A 19,356-nucleotide genomic window follows, 5' to 3' on the forward strand; every position below is an offset into this window, starting at 1 on the left:
CTAGGGGTCTTCATTAATTTGGAAATTTCACCTACATTTGTCTAGGGGTCTTCAATGATTTGGCCTCAGAGTCAGTGAACCATGTTAGTCTTCAGATTCAAGTGTTTCTTCATCTTCGGTAACTTTCAATTTTTTATTGAGTTATTATTTCTTCTCCATGTGTTCCTTTTCCTCATTCTGGAGCTCATACCATTTGCATGTCGGTACCCTTGGGTCTGTCTTCCAAGTCTTTTATCATTTCTCTAAAGGTATATATCTCTTTTAGTTTTCACTCTGTTGTGTTAGCTTTCTATTTCTGCTGTAACAAATTACCACACACTTAATGGCTTAACACAATACATATTTATTATCTTACAGTTCTGTATGTTAGAAACCTGACAAGGGTCTCACTGGGCTAAAAATCAAGATGTCAAGACTATTCTTTTGCCTTGCCAGCTTCTAAAGGCCACCCACATTTCTTAGCTTGTGGTTGTCCCATTCTTCTGTCTTCAAAGCCAGCAACAGTACATCTCTGGCCATTTGTCAGTATTCACGTCTCCCTCTCACAATCCTTTTCTGCTTTCCTCTTACATATGTAAAGGCCCTTGTCACTACAGTGAACCCGCCTGAGTAATTGAAGATAATCTCCCAAATGCAAGGTTTTTAATTCATTTAGATCTGTAGATCCTCTTTTGCCATATAAGATAACAGGCACATGTTCCAGGGCATAGGACATGGACATCCTTAGGGAGTATTTACTCTGCCTATGACTCCTGTGCTGTGAAACAGTCCTCTGATTTAGTCATCAGCAATACCTAGTTGAAAGATTGACAAGAATGATGAGTGAAAGTGGAACCCAAGGCCTACTGATAATTTTCAGAGCTGTTTGCCATATGCCTTTCCTATTAGCCTTCGTACAGCTCATTCCCTGTTGCAGCATAATCCACACTCACTCAGAGATTACAGTGGCTAGAGTGACTAACCACGTGCTCTTATTTTCTTCTAGAATCCAGTGAACATGAAGACAAGAGTGCAGGTGCCTCAGGGGAGACACCCTCCCAGCCTTATCCTGCACCAGTATATAGTCAGCCTGAGGAGCCAAAGGAGCAGATGGAGGATGCAAAACCAATGAAACCTGAAGAGAGTGAGGAATCAGACCCATTGCCTGATAACTGGGAAATGGCCTACACAGAGAAGGGTGAAGTCTACTTCATTGAGTGAGTTTCACACATTTCTCTGAACATTTCCATAAAGATCATAGCAGCGTGTAAATGATGGAGCAACTGGAGAAGTGGTCAAAGTAAAATATTGCATTTCACTGTTAGTGTTATTAGCTTCTTTCTTTGTGAGAGAATAATGAGATAGTGTCTTAATACAATTAAAAGATCCTAGATTATAGCCATCAGTCAAAGAATGAATTAAACAATTTCATTGCAAAATTTGTTGCAGTCATGACTGTAAAGGCAAATCTCCATGTGATATTATTATTGAGTTAGAAATAGTGTACTTATCATGGGGAAATGCCTACTGTACTCTTCCAAGACCTCCATGCAGTTCAAATGAGAGAATCCCCATCTTTTAAATCAGATTGCTGGAAACCTCCACCATCTTGCCCAGTGGTTTAATAGGATGCAGCTACTGAGAGCAAAATACTTGCTGGTCACAAAAGAAAACATTTTAGGAATTTGACCCTGAGGTCAGGTATTAATAAAATCGTGTGTTTTGTATAGTTCATCATACTTATTTTTATTAAATTTCGTTCTGTTTGTTGCTTACCGTTTTTGACTTGCCAGGGAAACTGAAATGCTAATTCTGAACTTACTGATGATACATACTCAACCTAATCTTTTCTTTCTTTTGGGACTTTTTTCCCCAAACTGAATTTTTTTATGTATTTTATTAACAAGATTATCTAGGTTTCCTTTTCTTTAGTTTCTAGGAGCAAAACAACTTTATTAACTCCTATAAATTGAAGCTTGTAGTACAGAATTAAATTGTTGATGCCATAAGACAATCAAAATGTTTGTTAGAAAGTATAAAAATTAAAAATATTGTAAATGAACAACAACTCTAGTCCCTCAAAGTTGTAGGAGACTCAAAGAGAAAAATTAGTAGCATCTGAGTTTTCAGTGCTGACAGTAGATAAAAATATGTAAACTCTGACTATTCAAGAAACATATTAAAACTAGATTCACTTTCCCAACGTGGAGTGATTTGTGACTTGGATCTCCATAGGCAGAACTCAGTCGTGAAATTGAAATGTTACCACATGCTAATATTTAATTCTCACATGAAGGTGGAAACTTTGATCCTTGTGGCTAAGGGAATACATAAGCAGGTAATTACTTGGTGCTCTGCTTGACTCCAACATGGATGAGAAATGCAGTGTTTTGCAGAAAATAAATTGCCACCATTCACCTTTTAACAAATCTTACAAGTTTAAAAAAAGAATAGGAATCTCATATATTTCTTATTGCTCTAATCAATGACCCAAAGACATCTTTTATCAATTAATTGGAAAAGAGAAAGCAGTACAGAATTTTTTGGTGTTCAAAAAAATTTATATCTAAAAGCATAATTTTGTTATTGATAGGCACAGCATAGCACCATTGCAGACCAGAAAATATAAACCCTCGAGGTGAGGTCACACATTGGTGTTCAGAACATTTGATGTTTAGAACAAGGAGACTGATGGCATGCACATTTTTATTATATAATACAGGGGAGTAAGACTATATGGAAATAATAAAAGACAACCAGCATGGACATTGATTAAAGAACTGTTTCCCTTCAGTGTTTCCAATAATGCAATTATAAAGACCTTCTTTTTTGTGATTATAAAACAAACTTTTCTCTTTTAACTGTGTCAGATTTGGGGATTGTGGAGAAAAGAGACTTTGTAAGACAAAAGTTGTGTTCATGGTAAATAGTAAATGATGAAGCTCTGTCAGGACTAGGAGGAAGTGACCAAAATGATTCTACTAATACTCTAGTGAATCATCCAATATCAGAATTCAAAGATTCATAAGATTTTGTCTCTGCTCTTAAATTGATTGTCAAGTTGAAGAAGAGAGAAGAAGAGGAATAGTGAAATAACTAGTAAGCAGTTGACTTCTGAATGTTGTGATACTATTCCGAGAAGGGTACACCTAGTGGAGACATACGTAATAAAAGGAAGTATCATAGGGAAGGTAAAGTTGGCAATAGGTAGATAGAGCATTCCAGGTATCGGAACTGTCATTACAAAGCCCAGTCCCTGGGTGTGTGAGGGATGATGAGAAGACCCCCGGACCCTCCTGGGGAGGTAGGTGTTAGTTGGTGACTCCTCTGAAATGATGACTTAGTTTCATTTTGCTTGATCATTAGTGCTTTTGAAAGACAAGGAGAGGGTTTTGTTTGTTTATCTTCCTATTACTGCAGGGAAGGATGAATGGATAGTATTAGGAACAGAGAGGTGGGTTGAGTTGAAATATTAAGACAAAAAGGAGGAGACAGTTTCATTTGCAGCAAGAATGCTTATACTGGGGGGGACTCAAGCAGAGGTCAAGAAGGAAGAAGCCTGGATTAAGGGCTGGAGTGAGCATGCGATGGGAGGGTGATTAATAGGAGGCGCGGGCAAATGCCTGCTTAAAGAGGTTGCTCACAGAATGGAGGCATTCTCCCGCCCACCCTTCATCCCGGACCAGTTTGAGATCCATCTTTTCTTCCTTCAAAAAGCTTACTTTGACTCCCCAGACTCAGTGTGATAAGTTCAGGTATAATAGAGCAGGGAGGGGTCAGTGTCTTTTTCCTCCAGTCCCTCATTTGCACACCATCACACCCTGTGATGCATACTCCTTTCTCTCTGGCCTGTATTTCACTCCGCTGTGCTTCTCTCTTAGTTTTCACTAATTTTCTACCCATTGCTGTCACTCTTTGCTCTGGAATGCTCCTTTCCTTCCTAACTACACTTGACAAAATCAACATCTCAACCCAGTGTCATTGATATCTGGGTATCTTTGCTGGCTATCTCTGTTGATATCACAGTGAATTCTCATGTGAATAAACTCTCTACTGTTAAAGCTCCTTGGGAGAGCAGGGTACAGTGACAGGAGGCAGAGTAAGGTGGGGCAAAAGGATTGTCTTAGGGACTAAGCCATGATGTGTCCTGGAACTTCTGGCCAATTCACCTATAGAACAAATAATATTTGTAATATACAAGTTTGCAGTCCAGAAGCAAAGCCATAGTAAAGAAAGAAGATAAAAGGGAAATGCAGAGTAAGAGGAAGGTAAAGCAGACAGAAGGAAGGGTGGAAGAGAAGGGACATCAGTGAGATTTGTGAGGTAAGGAGAGCTGACATCAGTGGAAACTTCCTTCTGCACAAATACTGCGAGAGTCACTTAGAATAATGGATGTCTCCCCTGGTAGCTAACACGTCCTCATTACACTTTATTGAATTCTGTTTTCTGTGAAATGAAGATGGTGATAAAACAGAAAATAACTGAAACAAAGGAGAAGGACCCTGTGGTTCTATGTATAAGATTTAAATATCTGTATTTATATATATTTCTATATTCATTTGAGTAGAAGAGGGGAACTCTGCCTATGCTGAAGTGTTCATTGAAGTGTGTATATTAAAATACATACATATATATAGAGAGAGAGAGAGTGCGATTTGAATTAGGGTGATAAGTAACTTCATTTTTTGTCCTCTGTACAATAATGTTTTAAAATATTTGTTGATTTACTCAGTTTTGCAAAATAGTTCATATGTCTTGGTACTTTACAAGTGTTGCTTTTAGAAGATGAGGGGGTTTTTTTGGTCATTGTTCTCATACTGAACACGTGGGCCAACTCTATTTCCCACACTCTTCAGAACTGCTTCCATTGATAAATGATAAAAGCAGGTTCCTTTTATCCTTTACAATGATTTTTAATGGGAAAAGGTGACTGAGAAGGCATTTTTAAGCAATAGAATTTTAAATTGTGAGTGAATTCACTTTTCCAAACATGCTTTAAATCATTAATAATGTCATATGTTTAGCAATTTTGAAAAACTTTCAAATGCATAATATTGTTTAAAGCCAGTAGTTTCCTTAACTCATAATATCTTCATTAATAGTATCTTTTTTAATAGACAGTATATTAATTATAAATTCAAGTTAGTAATAATCGTTGCCACGTATTGAGTGCCTATTCTTTTCAGGCTGTGTTCAGCTTACTTAACATTAAAAGCTAATACGGTAAGCATTTACACTATGCTCATTTAATTCTCACTTTAGGAAACTGAGGCTTATAGAAGTAAGAAGCCTACTCTTGGTCGTATAACCACGAGTTGACAAAGCCAGGATGATTTGATTCCATTTATTCAACACATATTTTGGGGGCACATACTATGTACTAGGAACCATTTTATTAAACCCTGGGAATACAGCAGTCAACAAAACTGACAAGATTCATTCTTTCATGGGACATAGTCCGGCTCTAAAGGTCCTTGCTCTTAACTAATTTGCCATGGTGCCTACTTTACATATATTATATCATAACCGCCCTTTAAAGCATTTGAGGTACCCCCATTTTATAGATGATATTCCAAGATACCCTTGAGCAAATTAACAGTCCCAAGATCTCATGGCTTTGTGACCCTGCAAAGCCATTGCCATTATCCCATACCACCGCCAATATATAAACAGGCATTGGTTGAAAAAAAGAAGCATACTTTTACAAACAGTATTTGTTTTATAAGTTTCTCGGCCAAAAATCCACTATTCCAGAGGGTAAATGTTCCATAAAGAAGAGCTGCCACAGGGTTAATCTGGATTGACATGCTGTGGGAATCCCATTAAACTACTTCTTTGTTTGGGAGTCAGTTTAGTTAGTGACATAAAAGAGACTGCTATTGCTTTGGCAAAAAACAAAAATGACAACAAGAACCTATTTGTTTACTACCATCTTCCTGAGTGGCAGTGAATGCTATGCCATCTTAAATAATAGATTTTTAAAAGCAAGCCTTTGTAACTGAAAATCACATCTGTGAAAAATGTCATGGCTATACATGGTTTCCTATATCTTTGTCAAGGCTGAATTAGCTTTTAAATTTTAAACAAGACACACAATCTGTTTCTTCTTATGTTGCTATTTCTGTATCTCCTTAAGTTTTAAGTAAATCACCAATTACCATTTACAACAAATTTAAAACTTTCATTTATTAAAAGAAGATAAAATATTTGAGAAATTTAATGAAAAGAAAAGCATAGCTGGCTTTTTGGTATGAGGCAGTACCAGCCTAATGCTACTCATTCTAGGCTCAGCATATCCCAACTAGTCATGAAATCTGGTCTAGGGTTACTTTCTGTGATTTGTATTATAATAGCAGATAAAATGAGTATTTTATATGTTTTTTCTTGTGCCTGCACAAGATTCTAGTTCAATCCCCAGACAGAAAATAAGTTTTAGACAAAACAGTATGCAACACACACCCAGAGTATTTATAATAAAACTTCTTTTTTAAATGTTGTCTAAACATATGAAAGATAATATGAAGGGAAACTCATATAGTCATATGCTGAGGAAAAATTTTAGGAGTATTATTTAGGAAACAGTTAACCACTATAGAGGTCAATGACAATAATTTTTATGTAGATTCCTGATGTATAAATAGAAAAAAACAGTAACACCATGAAAGTCTTGAGTTAAAAAGTTTCTACTGTTCATCATCAATTAGGAATATCCAGTCATTGCCTTTAATAGCTCTTCCTTTTGAAATGATGATATAGAGGGAAGAGAAAGTCTTTGAGAAAATGATGTAATCATTCTGAGGATTTTATTGACCCCCAATGTAAAATGTAATCAGTCTATATTCCTCTAAAAAACTGTTAGTTTTTAAAAATACATAAAATACAGCCAATGATCTCTATGTTATTGGCCGTGAACATATGTGACAACTTCTTTTGGAACTCTGACACCCACAGACATCTTGAATTGCTCAGAAGACTCTAAAATATTGACCTGGGCCTTGTTTACCATCTTCAAAAAATTATTATGTTTCATGCAGCCAAATATTATTGAGTTCAGTCTTTTATTCTTCCAGTGTAATATTTACCAGGATGAAAATACAGTATATCAGACAAAGAATAAGATTCAGAGTTGGCTTTTTAGGAGAACTTTTAAAACTCAATGTGTTTATCATTGTTTTAAGTCTTTTGCTATTTTTTAGAGAAAATGGATCAAAGAAAAATATATTTGATAATAAACATTTCTTATTCCACTAATCAAATTTCAGTTGATGAAACAGCATCCATCATTTGTGCAGTAGTGAAAATGTTATTTTGATCCAGGTGGCAAGACAAAGGTAGGAAGAAGAGGGGAAAAGGAAACAGAATGAAAAGAGAAAGAGGACTTGCCTTAAAATTGGGTTTGAATTGGGTCAACCCTTAGCCTTATATATACCTAACAAAAACACAGAATAAAGGGAAAAAAATGGAATGGAGTATAGAATGTGGCATAATCTATATGAAAATTTTAAGTTCTGCTCCTAATAAATACACCACCCATTTAATAGCATTTCCATTAACCTAATTCTTTAGTATTAGCCTCTAAGACCTAATATTTATATGTAGATTATACAAATCACAATTTTTAAGACTTTATTCTGGAAAAATATTCAGATTTGAATGAAGAAATTTTGATTTAAAAGTGATTTGAATAGAGAATTCAAGATTCTAAGGGGAAAGTATTTCCAGTGATAGTATCATCTGTATGCAAGTGAAATTTAATACAGTACCTACTAGGTGCAAGGCATTCAACACAAAGGAACTTAAGCACTGATTACTGTACTCATTAGGAGATAAAGGTCTCAGTTTCTAATCCATTGGTGAAGGAGCTAGGACAAAGATCTTTGATGAGCTTCTGAGAGAGTGAAATAAAGTGCCTCTGTCTAAAAAGCAAAGTTTTGTGTTTAGTGTGCCCCCAGTTTCAGATCATGATAAACTTTGACTGGGAAGCAGATATATCTGTGTCATGCTAGCCCTTTCACTTTCACACTGTGCACTAGGTATGTAGTCTTGGGTGAGTTACCTGTCTTTTCTCAACCTTCCTTTCACTATCCAGAAAATGGAGTTAAAAATACTAGCCACAAAGGCTCTTTAGCATTAAATGAGGAGACGCTGTGAAAGTTCTAGCACAGTCGTTGACAAAGCAGACAGTCAGGAAATGTGATGAGATAGTAAGAATGACCTTGCAGTGGTGTGCCATGAAGTCAGCAGCTTTTCCTGGTTGAAGGGAAGCATTTTCTGTAGAAGAATGCATCCTCAGAAGATTAGATGTTATTATTTAATGTGCTGCTTTTGTCAGTTTGGCAAAGGTTAAACTTACAAAATATTCAGAAATGTCTGATTTATTACAAGTCAGCCCATCACTTGTCTTCAAGGCAATTCTGATAATGAGTTTAAACTCGAATTGCAGATTTGAATGAAACTGCACTTCTGGTTTGCTCCAGTCCTCCAGATAGACTCAGTATATAGTCCAACATCAGAGGAGAGTTTTGGATAAACCATTTTGTAGGGTTTTCATCTGGATTTCTAAACATGACAATTGATCAAACGTGGATAGATACAGACTCCACTTGTTCCAGTACTTTTCATAATCATCACATTAACTTTATGCATAAAAATACTTAGACTAGGATATTATTATGATTCAAAGTTCCTGGGAAATGTTTGTTCCATTCCTCAGCTAGAAAAAATTTATTTGCAAATGCAGCCTATATATGTGCCTGTGTCTTTGTTAAAGAAACTAGCATTGAAATATAAGATTATGTAACATTAGCATCTTACCTTCCTGTCATTTGTGTTCCACACAATATGGAGAGATGCAGAAAACTGGTGTTCTGCTTCTGAATCTACCCTAGCAAGGAAAGTGAAAAGAAATCTCACCCTCATACTTGAGGAAAGATAGTATATGGATTGTGAAAAACCCCTCAATTGTCCCATTTTACACAATCTCCTGCCCAATGTTGAATTCTATTTTCAAGTGGAATTGTTGAGGTTTAAAAATATATAATTTAAGAAAAGTGGAAGAGCCACTTGGTTTGTCTCCCAAATGCATTAAAAATATCCCCTTTGTAAGGCACCTTGAAGATGCAAATTACAAGGCCTGCAGGTGAGAGCCACTGTTGAAAAATACTTTGCTGTATCTTCATGTGATGTTTGTGACAATTGCTGGCGATAACTACCCACTTTCTTTCAGAATCATTTCACAGGATCAGCTAAAAATGCTGTTAACTATAAGAGACTCAATCTGTCAAAATGTATTAAAATGACATACCGTTAGTACTAGTTCAACCTAAAAAAAAATCATCCTGTAATGAAATGCTTTATATAAACTCAGGAAAGCTAGGAAATTCACGCTTCTGTACTAAATTAGGCAATATTTGAGACCCATGGTGGTGTGGTATAGAAATGGTAATTTGACTCCTTGCAGTGGCTTAGTAATGGCCTCTTCATATTTATCCATAGATGTGTGTGCTTTTGTGAATATGTCTTAGAGACCTAGAAATGACTTTCCCCCAAAATGGGAAAGCATATGGAAGAAGCAGGTGTGAGTAAAATGAAAGTAAATTTATTTTCCTTGCCCATCTCCCCAATTTTTTGTTAGCACATAAAAACATAGACATCAACACACTTACACACTCACACACACACACACACACACACACACATTTTGAACTGAGGCATGTCTATAAAGAACATCTTTAAAGTGACAATTTTTCAAAATGAGAGCAGCAGACACTGAACCCAGTGCTACTGTCCTCACATTACGAGAGTCATAACCCGCATTCCATCCATGGACATCAAGTCTTCGGTTGAGAGGAAAAGACTAGATGATATTGACATACCTACAAATGAGGACCAGAATGAGACACTGCAGTACTTTACATCCTTCTGAAACTTGATAATGAAGCACTATCAGGCTTTACCATGATCAAACTGGGGAAAGATGAAAGCTGCCATAGTCTTCTTATAATTTATAATTTGACCAAATCCATAGAGTTTATCTCATCTCATTGCTCAAAGGGATCAATCATTGACATTTTTATCCCCTACATTCCTAGCTCAATTGAAGGTATTTAGATGGAAGATAGCTAAATGTGGGTTAATGAAATTGCTATTAATCACTTTTTGAGAAAATGTAGGAATCCCAAGAACATGCTATAATTTGCATCACTTTTGTACTGCCTCTGCCAGCTCTGTAGTTAAAGTGTAACAAAACAACTATTTATGAAAAGGGTAGGTTTAAGATGAAAATAATTCTTTTGCAAAACTCAGGAAACAGTGTCAGAGCCTGTGAACTGTGCTCTTCCAACTGGAGAATCCTGTATTTGTAATAAATTCCTTTTGCTCTGGATGAGTTCTGCATTTTCAATGAGGTTAACTTGGCAACATTCTAGTTGATTTTAATAAAAATAGCTGCTTTGAGGACAGGGAGCTGAGGTTGCCAAATTTACAGCTGCCTTGCACAATTACTCTTACACCTCCTTCAGGGCTACTTAGAACCAGTAAGCAAATTAAGTGTATCGATTGCAATTTTGTTGGACTAACCCCCTCTTTTTTTTTTCTTAAGGAATAAACTTGATTCCTTTCAGTATGTGTCTGTTCAGAGTGATCTCTTTTCTTTTCAGCCATAACACAAAGACAACATCATGGCTGGATCCACGACTTGCGAAAAAGGCTAAACCTCCAGAAGAGTGCAAAGAAAATGGTAGGTTATTAAGTTTTTATGGGGTTTCAGCATTGCACTTCGGGAATGTGCGTGTTTCTTAAAAGAGGGTCGCGCCTAAGGAAGCCATAATCTAGTTGAAACAGTTTTAAAGCTGTAATATTTAATGCTCAGATAGGAGAGAGTGTTAACTCGGCATTTTAGCAGTGCCATGTGGTTTTCCTTTTTCTCTCTGACCGGACTGTGCTGGATATCACTTCTCTGTCATCTCTGTGGGTCCTGTTTGACTCCTGGCCTGACTTTCTGCCTCCTACTAGGGACTTTTTGTTTGCAGTATGTCTCTCTGAGGACTCTAATCTTTTCGTTAGAATTAAATATGATGTATAGAGAAGAGTATTATGGAACTATAAATAATGTGTGGTTTTTCTATTGAGACACAGTGTTCTGCTAGTGAGTAAGGAATCAGTGATATAAAGGTTTATATATACGGCATCTTTCCTTTAATCAAACATTTAAAGGCAGTAATTAATTGCATGAATGTGCTATCTTTAGTATTTTCTAGTTCTCAGTGTAATGACATTAACTTGCTTAAACATTGACTGTCTTCCTCTGTGTAAAGAGTTTTTAAAAATAATTTTGAGGGTAAGATGAAGGTAAACTTCATTTTTAAATTGGTAAATTATATAGATGAAGTCTGCTACTGATACTTTTAAGTTTTTTTAATATTGAATTTAATGTTTAAAGAGTACTTATAATTTATCTAAACTGATAAATAGCATACTCCCCTGGTAATTTATTATTTGACCACATTCACAGCCTTTATCTGATCAAATTATTAGAGCCTTGTTCAGAGGCATCTATCATTGAAGAGCTCGTAAAAGTGAAGAAAGTGACAAGGGGTATTTAAACTTTTTAAAAGTTTTTAGAAAGTCAACTTTTTAAAAAGATCTGTAATTCTAAAAGTCATTTTATTTTAACAATAATTCTGGTGTTCTCAGATAATATCAAGATAATATTGTTCATTCCTATATTATAAGGTAACTGTTCACAAGCTAGGTATACAACTGAGTTAAAGTAAAAATGAGTATACCACTTATATGTACATAGTTCAATGCATAATATCCAAATTTTCATCACCATCTATATTTAATTTTATATTCATAGCTATATTTGTATGCCTTCTGTATAAAAGTATAGCTGCATGTGTGTGAATCCTTTAAAATTATTTTGTGACCTGAGACTTTTGAGCACAATTAGGTTACATTTCACTGACACCAATGAGATATGTGTTGTAAATTATTATAGGTTATAAATTTAAATGCCCTTTTCTGCTATATCTGGGAGTTACAATTTACTTACGCCACAGATATAAAGCCTTAATATATACTAATTAAAATGAATTTAATGATTTTGCAGTTCTGTGACATATTGAACTTCTCAGCTGTCTTGTGTCTTTGAGTAGTTCTTTTCATTATAGTTAAAATTTTAAAATCCTGGGAGAGATGTAGGTTTAACATATTGCATATCTATAATATTTTAGTGTTATTAGTTTTTTTCATATCTGCACTTGTATGTCTTCTCAGGATGGTATATGCCTAAAATATGATACCAGTGTCTGTGAATCACCTGTCTTTAAAAAAATGAGTCCTAGAATACAGTCTTATAGCTCAGAATGATTTATAACTGGTCAATTACTACCTATTTTCATTTTCTGCAAACTAAGCAATTCATAGATTTTATTTCCTATGTTATTGGAGTACTTTACAATAGAAACTAACATCTAGTCAGGATGCTGTTGTTCCAGACACATATCTTAAGTTTTCCTGCCACGAAAAGTGCTTTTTGTTAATACTGTTACTTATTTTTTATTTTTCTTTTCCTTAAATAATGTAGATTAAAACACTTACTTAAATTTTGGATGTTAATGACTTGCTCTTGAGCCTACTATTTAAGTCAGGCTTCTTTATATGTATTGCAGGTCAGCTCGGATCCAAAAAGTTAGTCATTTTCTCAATCCTGGAGTGTGTATAAATGTGTATAAAAATTAGAGAGGCTCAAGATGATAATATCTTTCCTTTCCTTAGCAAAGATTTATCCTTCTTTCACCGGACACAGATAGAGGCTGACTACCTTTATCCATTCTGGAGCTGAGCTCACATGAGGTTAGGTTGAGCTTTGGTGAGACCCAGTCTACCTCTGGCTTGCTTCTATTCTTAGGGTGTTTGCCCACCCAGGGTTTCAACTAACAGCCCATTGTAGGTCAGCAAATATTTTCTGTGAAGAGTAAGGTAGTGAATATTTCAGGCTTTGGTCATCCAGTCTCTTTGCAACTACTGATTGCTGTATAAAAGTGGCCAAAGTCAATATAGAAATAAAGGGCATGAATGTATTTCAATAAAACATTATTTATGGACACAGAAATTTGAGTTTCACATGCTTCCATGAAATAAAATATTATTCTTCTTTTGATATTTTTCTCAACCATTTAATAGTGTATAAACTGTTCTTAACTGATGGACCATACCAAAATTAGAGGCAAGGTGGACTTGGTCCACAGGATGAACCCTGGCCTAGTGTGTCCATGTAGAGCCTGCCCCTTGGCTGGTCTTGAACAGTATTTTACAAGTAGTTTTCTTCTCAGTAGTGCAAGACTACCAAAAATCCGTGGCACTTTGCAGGACTTTTAGTATTTTGCCTCTAGACCTTTCAGCTTCCGAATGTAACTGCCAGACGTCGTCATGGGATGATTGGCATGTGTCGGAGCTCTGTGGGTCCCTCAAGACTCTGCAACTGTCTGTTGATTTCTCTAACCCCCAGCGGTGGCCTTCTTCCCAGGCCAAGTCTATGTTCTTCCCACAGCCTAGAATCAACAAAAAATCAGCTGCAGATTCTTCCCTCCCCTCTCTAGGGTTCTTTCCTGTTCAGATTCTTAGACTGTTTTAGACCTGTTATTCTAGCAATTCTCTGATCTCTTTGAACTGTTTATTTTTTACATTTGATCTAGATTTTCTCTGTGTTCTCTTGGGTTATAACCCACTCACTTCATCTTACTTGGAAGCAGAAAGTTTCGTGCAATAATTTTTAATTTGCACATTTTAAACCTTACTGGGTTGTGCACCATAATTTCTATATTATCATTATAATTTATATTTTACCCCCCAGGATTGAATTCCATGTTGTAGGTGTGTGCATGCTATTATGAACGTACATATGTATGTGTGTGCATGTAGATATGGATTTGTAAATTATGCTTCTTCAGTTCTGTTTACATAGATACATAAAGGTAATTCCTTGGCCAGCTATAATAAGAAGAAGTCAGGTAAAAGAGAAATGAAAGGAGATATCAACTGATTTAAATTATTCTTGGGCAAGAGAAAAAGCTAGTAAATGTTTTCTCATTTGTATCAACAGGGGAGAAGCCATCATGGGTGGCTCAGTGCAAATACTTATTAAAAAGCCACTTATTCTATTGACACTTTGCTTCTTTGTTTGAAGGATAACACAGCTACTAAACATAAAAACATGCTTCTCTCACAGTATGGTTGAAAATACTGAAGTCATTGTGTTCTGTGCGTTTGTCATAGCTCTGTGCATTTTGGGAGCTTTAGCACCATTCTGCATGGCAGAAAAAAGCCTCCACCTACTACTGGATTCTAATATTAGTATTTGGGGGAGCGCTGTTCAGCAAGCCAATCTAGGCTTTTACAAAATGCCACAGAAATAGCAGTTAGCTGTGAAATAATCTGCACGCAAGGTTGGTTGAATTGTGTGTCAGGCACCATCATACTGTCCCCAGCCCTTGGAATCGGTCCCGTGGTGTTTGTCTGAGACATTTCCTATCGCAGACATCTCAGTGGTGACACGTCCTACAGGAATCACTGAATTAGGGTTAATATCAGAAGGGATTCAATCCTGGTAGGACCCTTCTTAAAGTGGAAATGTGACTGAACTCAATTAGGACTATGGTATTGTATTCAGGAGAGGAAATTATGTAGTATTTGTAGTCTGGGGAAAACATGATTCCAAATCCAAATCCGTGGGCTTTTAGGCAAGTGCTTAACCTCTGGGAGCCTAGGTTTTCTGCCTTGTAAAATGGAAAGGATATCTATTTCACACAGATTTAATTTCATATACAAGAAGGACAGTTTGTTGCACCGTAACTTACAAATAACTGCTCCTTTCCCTTGAGTGTGCTCTGAGCCAACAAATTAGCCTCATAGAAGACACAGGGGAAGAAATTCAGAATAGATCCCCTACCTTAAGAGCCTTTAATTTCTCAAGTGTGTCCTGGAGAAGTGGAAAAGGACAAACCCATGCAGGCTAAAACTGATCCAGTTAGGTAATTCCATCCTAGTATTAATAGGCTGCAGGTTTTCCCCCTCCATTCTGTTAAACTGGCTCTACATTTCACAAAGTTATAACTAGAGCTCTGTGTATTGGGTGGCTTTGTATCTATATTCTGTATGTATGAATTATAAGTGAGTTTTCTCATGTTACTAAAGGAAAAAAAAATCACATAATCTTAACCCATTTACCTACATGTAAACTAGACATTAACTAGAGCTTGAACTATTACTTAATCTATCTTAAAAAAAAAAAAAAGCTGTGCCCCAAATGCACATGAACAAAGACAGTATAAGCTACGTTTTGTAATATTTATTCAATGGATTTTTTTCAACAGGCGGTTGCCTTTCTAAAATAATAGAAAACACTAATTAATTTCAAGTCATTTCTTAAGTGAGTTTTATAGAACTAACAGATTTGGACATGCATACTTTTATTTTCATAGTTAAAATTCTGTTTCTAGATTGCATAATTTATTTTCCTTAAATAGGGGCTTAGGCCTTTTTTCTCATTAAATCTGTGTTGATAATTAGTGATCTTAATTTCTCAAAATTAAATATGATAAAATTAATGTGATCCTTGAATATTTGTTTTTCTAATCTGCTAAGCCTGCTAAGATTATATTTGTAGAGTATCTTGAAATTTTTCCACTAGGTATAATTTATAAAATCATGCTCTAAATTATTAACTATTCAAGTACTAAAACTTTAAAATCAAAAAGATTCATTTATATGCAAATTTTGAATGACTAATGTTAAAATATTATGAACAAACTAATTTGAATGTTATTTTGTTTCTACACTGATATTTTGGATGTTTTTGTTAAAAATGGAAATTATAGATATCTTAATAGAAGCAGTTAGTTCTTATCTTACTAATTGGTAATTTTTGTATTAGTCATGATTTTCGATAGCAGCACCTTCAGGTATGTTTCATCCACTAATAGAGCACCATTTCCAGTATTTCAGCTCAAGAAAGAAAAACCAATATTTTAGGAATATAAATCTTTTGTGGAGGAAGTGATAAAGTTAATCAAAAATAAATTATATAGGATGACTATTCCATTGTGTCCTAGTACCCTTGTGGGTTGCTTATGGCTGGCATCTGTTCTAATTGGTTCCAGTCTATTCTGATTGGTTGGTGTCCAAACCATAAAAGTTGTTAAATGTGTGGAATATCATTCCTGAACTAATTGTTTTTCTGTTTTTCTTTTCCACCTGTTAATATTTACTGTAGTTATAGAATAGTAGCTATATGAGGATAATGAAATTTTGTCCTCCTTTAGTTCCTGATTTCTCAAGTTACATTTATGTTTAGGAATAAGTTATGTCTTGTCCTTGCTCCTTTATGTATACAAGTTTAAAAATAATATTAATATCATTGAATGTGTTCTACATAGTAGCAAAATTATTTTAAATAATTCATATTTTTAAAATTATGACCTTTTTCTTTTGAATTATAAATTCACAGGAAATTTCAAAAAGACTGTGCAGGAAGGTCTCAAACACCCTTCATGACCTCTTCCATGTTAACATCTTACATAAATGTAGTATAATATCAAAATCCAGGAAATCAACATTGGTACAATCCACAGAATTTATTCAGACTTCACCAGTTCTGCAAGTACTCATTTGTATGTCTGTGTGTGTATGTGTAGTTCTATACACATGTGTATAATATCACATGTGCAGTTCCACATAACTATAACCACAATAAAGATTCATCACCATGAGGCTCCCTTACCTACCACTTTGTAGCCATACCCATCTCCTCCCAGTGCACAGTCCCTAACCCTTAACCACTAATCTGTTCTCTATTTCAATTACTTTGTTATTTCAAAACTGTTATATAAGTGGAATCATACAGTGTGTAAACTTTTGAGATTGCTTTTTCCACTCAATTTGATTACTTTGAAATCCATTCAAGTGTGTGTCTCAGTGGTTTGCTGCTTTTTATGTACCAGTGTTTAAGCATTTATCCATTGAAGGACATCTGGATTGTTTCCAGTTTTTAGCTAGTACAAATAAAATTACTACAGACATTTATATGCAGGTTTTTGCATGAACATAGGTTTCATTTATCTGGGATAAGTGCCCAAGAGTATAATTGCTAGGTTATATAGAAAGTTTATTTTTAGTGTTAGATCAAACTACCAAACTATTTTCCAGAGGAGCTGTACCCTTTATATTCCCACCAACAATGAAGGAATAACCCAGTTTCTCTTCTTCCTTGCTAGAATTTAGTGTTAGGCCTATTTTTTATTTTAGTCATTCTGATAGATGTGTAATGATATTGCATTGTGGTTTTAATTTGTATTTCCTTAATGGTTATGATATTGAACATCTTTCATGTGATTATCTGTCATTTGTATATCCTTCCCAGCAGCATATCTGATCATGTCTTTTAGCCACTTTTTAATTAGATTGATTTTTTAATTCAGTTTTGAGAGTTTTTTACATATTCTAGATGTAAGTCCCTTTATCAGGTACGTTGTTTACAAACATTATCTCCCAGTCTGTAATTGGCCTTTTCATCCTCTTAACAGTGTTTTTTGCGAAGAAAATGGCTTTAGTTTTGATGAAGTCCAATTTATCAGTTTTTCTTTTTATGAACCATGTTTTTGATAACAAGTCTAAGAATTCTTTACCTAGCCCTAGATGCCAAAGATTTTCTCATATGGAGGGAGGGGATAGCTCGAATGGTAGAGCACAAGCTTAGCATGAGGTCCTGGGTTCAGTACCTCCTCTAAGAGTAAATAATAATAAATAAATAAATAACCTAATTACATTCCCTCATCAAAAACAAAAACAAAGATTTTCTCATGTTTTTTCCTAAGTTGTATAGTTTTACATTTTATGTGATCTATATTGACTTAATTTTTGTATAAGGTGTAAGGTTTAGGTTAAGTTTCAATTTTTTTTCCCTATAGATATCCAGTTGCTCCAGCACCATTTGTTAAAAGGGGTATCCTTTCTCCATTGAATTGTGTATACAGCTTTGTCATAACTCAGTGCATTCCATTGGTCTGTGTGTCTAATGTGTTTATCTCTGTGTCAGTAGCATGCCGTCTTGATTACTGTAGCTATATGGTAAGCCTTAATGTTAGATAGACTGATACTGCCTAGTTCCTTCTTTTTTCAAGAGAGAGAAAGCAGCTTTAATCAGGATATAATCCTGAACTTGTATGCATGCACCTAATTTAGCTCCAAGTTATATAGAGGGAAAAAAATAACAAATCTAAAAAAAGAATTTGAAAAGTTCACTTTTAGACTGTATGATTTAATGCATCTCACTACTCAACATATAAAGCAGATAAAAAAAAAGAAGAAAGATTTGAATAACAAACATAGTGTGCTTGATCTAAAAGTTTTAACAAGTGGAGAATACACATCTCAAGCACACGTAGAACCTTACGAACATTGAATACATTAATAGTCCACAGAGTAAGTCTTGATAAATCTAAAGAGGACATTCCTATGTCACAGAAAACTTTAATTACATATCAATAAAAGATAACTAAAATAATCTTCATAATTGGAAATTTTTAAACATTTAGAATTTTTCCAACTTTATTGAGATATGATTGACAAAATTGTATGAGTTTAAGGTATGCAATGTCATGATTTAATAGACATATATAGTGAAATGATTAACACAATAAAGTTAGTTAATATATCCATCCACTCACATAATTACCTTTTTTGTGTTTATGTGATAACATTTAAGATTTACTCTCTTAGCAACTTTCAACTGTATAATATAGTGCTATTAACTCTAATAGAACTGTAATACTATAGTTCTGGTCACTAGGCTGTACATTAGATTCTCTGAACTTATTCATCTTATAACTGAAAGTTTGTACCCTTTGATCAGTATCACCGATGTCCCCCATTCCCCATCACCTGGCAACCACCATTCTGCTGTGTTTCTATGATTTCAGCTTTTTGAGATTCCACATACAAGTAACATCATGCAGTATTTGTCTTTGTCTCTCTGACTTATTTCACTTAGCATAGTGCCCTCAAGGTCCATGCATGTTGTCACAAGTGGCAGGGACTCCTTTTTTATGTGTGAATAATACACCATTTTTATATACATCATATTTTGTTTATCCATTCATCCATCGATGGACATTTAAGTTGTTCCCATATCTTGGCTATTGTGAATAAAGCTGTAGTGAGCATGGGAGTGTGGATATCTCTTTGAGGTAATGATTTAATTTCCTTCAGATATATACTCAGAAGTGGGAGTGCTGGATCATGTAGTAGTTGTATTTTTAATTTTTTGAGGAACCTCCGTACTGTTTTCATAGTGGTTGTACCAATTTACATTCCTAC

The 19,356-nt window shown here is 35.0% G+C and overlaps 1 protein-coding gene across 7 annotated transcripts in view; it reads left to right on the top strand.

Moving 5' to 3' along the window:
- The window catches only part of MAGI2 (membrane associated guanylate kinase, WW and PDZ domain containing 2), a 1,118,509-nt gene that overhangs the window by 709,492 nt on the left and 389,661 nt on the right, over window positions 1–19,356 (top strand). For all 7 annotated transcript variants that reach the window (XM_074367572.1, XM_074367574.1, XM_074367573.1 and 4 more), the window contains 2 exons: window positions 986–1,196; window positions 10,638–10,717. In XM_074367572.1, coding sequence (XP_074223673.1) covers window positions 986–1,196; window positions 10,638–10,717 — 291 coding nt within the window. The remainder of the gene's footprint in view (window positions 1–985; window positions 1,197–10,637; window positions 10,718–19,356) is intronic.

Source organism: Camelus bactrianus, chromosome 7 (assembly GCF_048773025.1).
Source record: "Camelus bactrianus isolate YW-2024 breed Bactrian camel chromosome 7, ASM4877302v1, whole genome shotgun sequence".
Classification (NCBI taxonomy): domain Eukaryota; kingdom Metazoa; phylum Chordata; class Mammalia; order Artiodactyla; family Camelidae; genus Camelus; species Camelus bactrianus.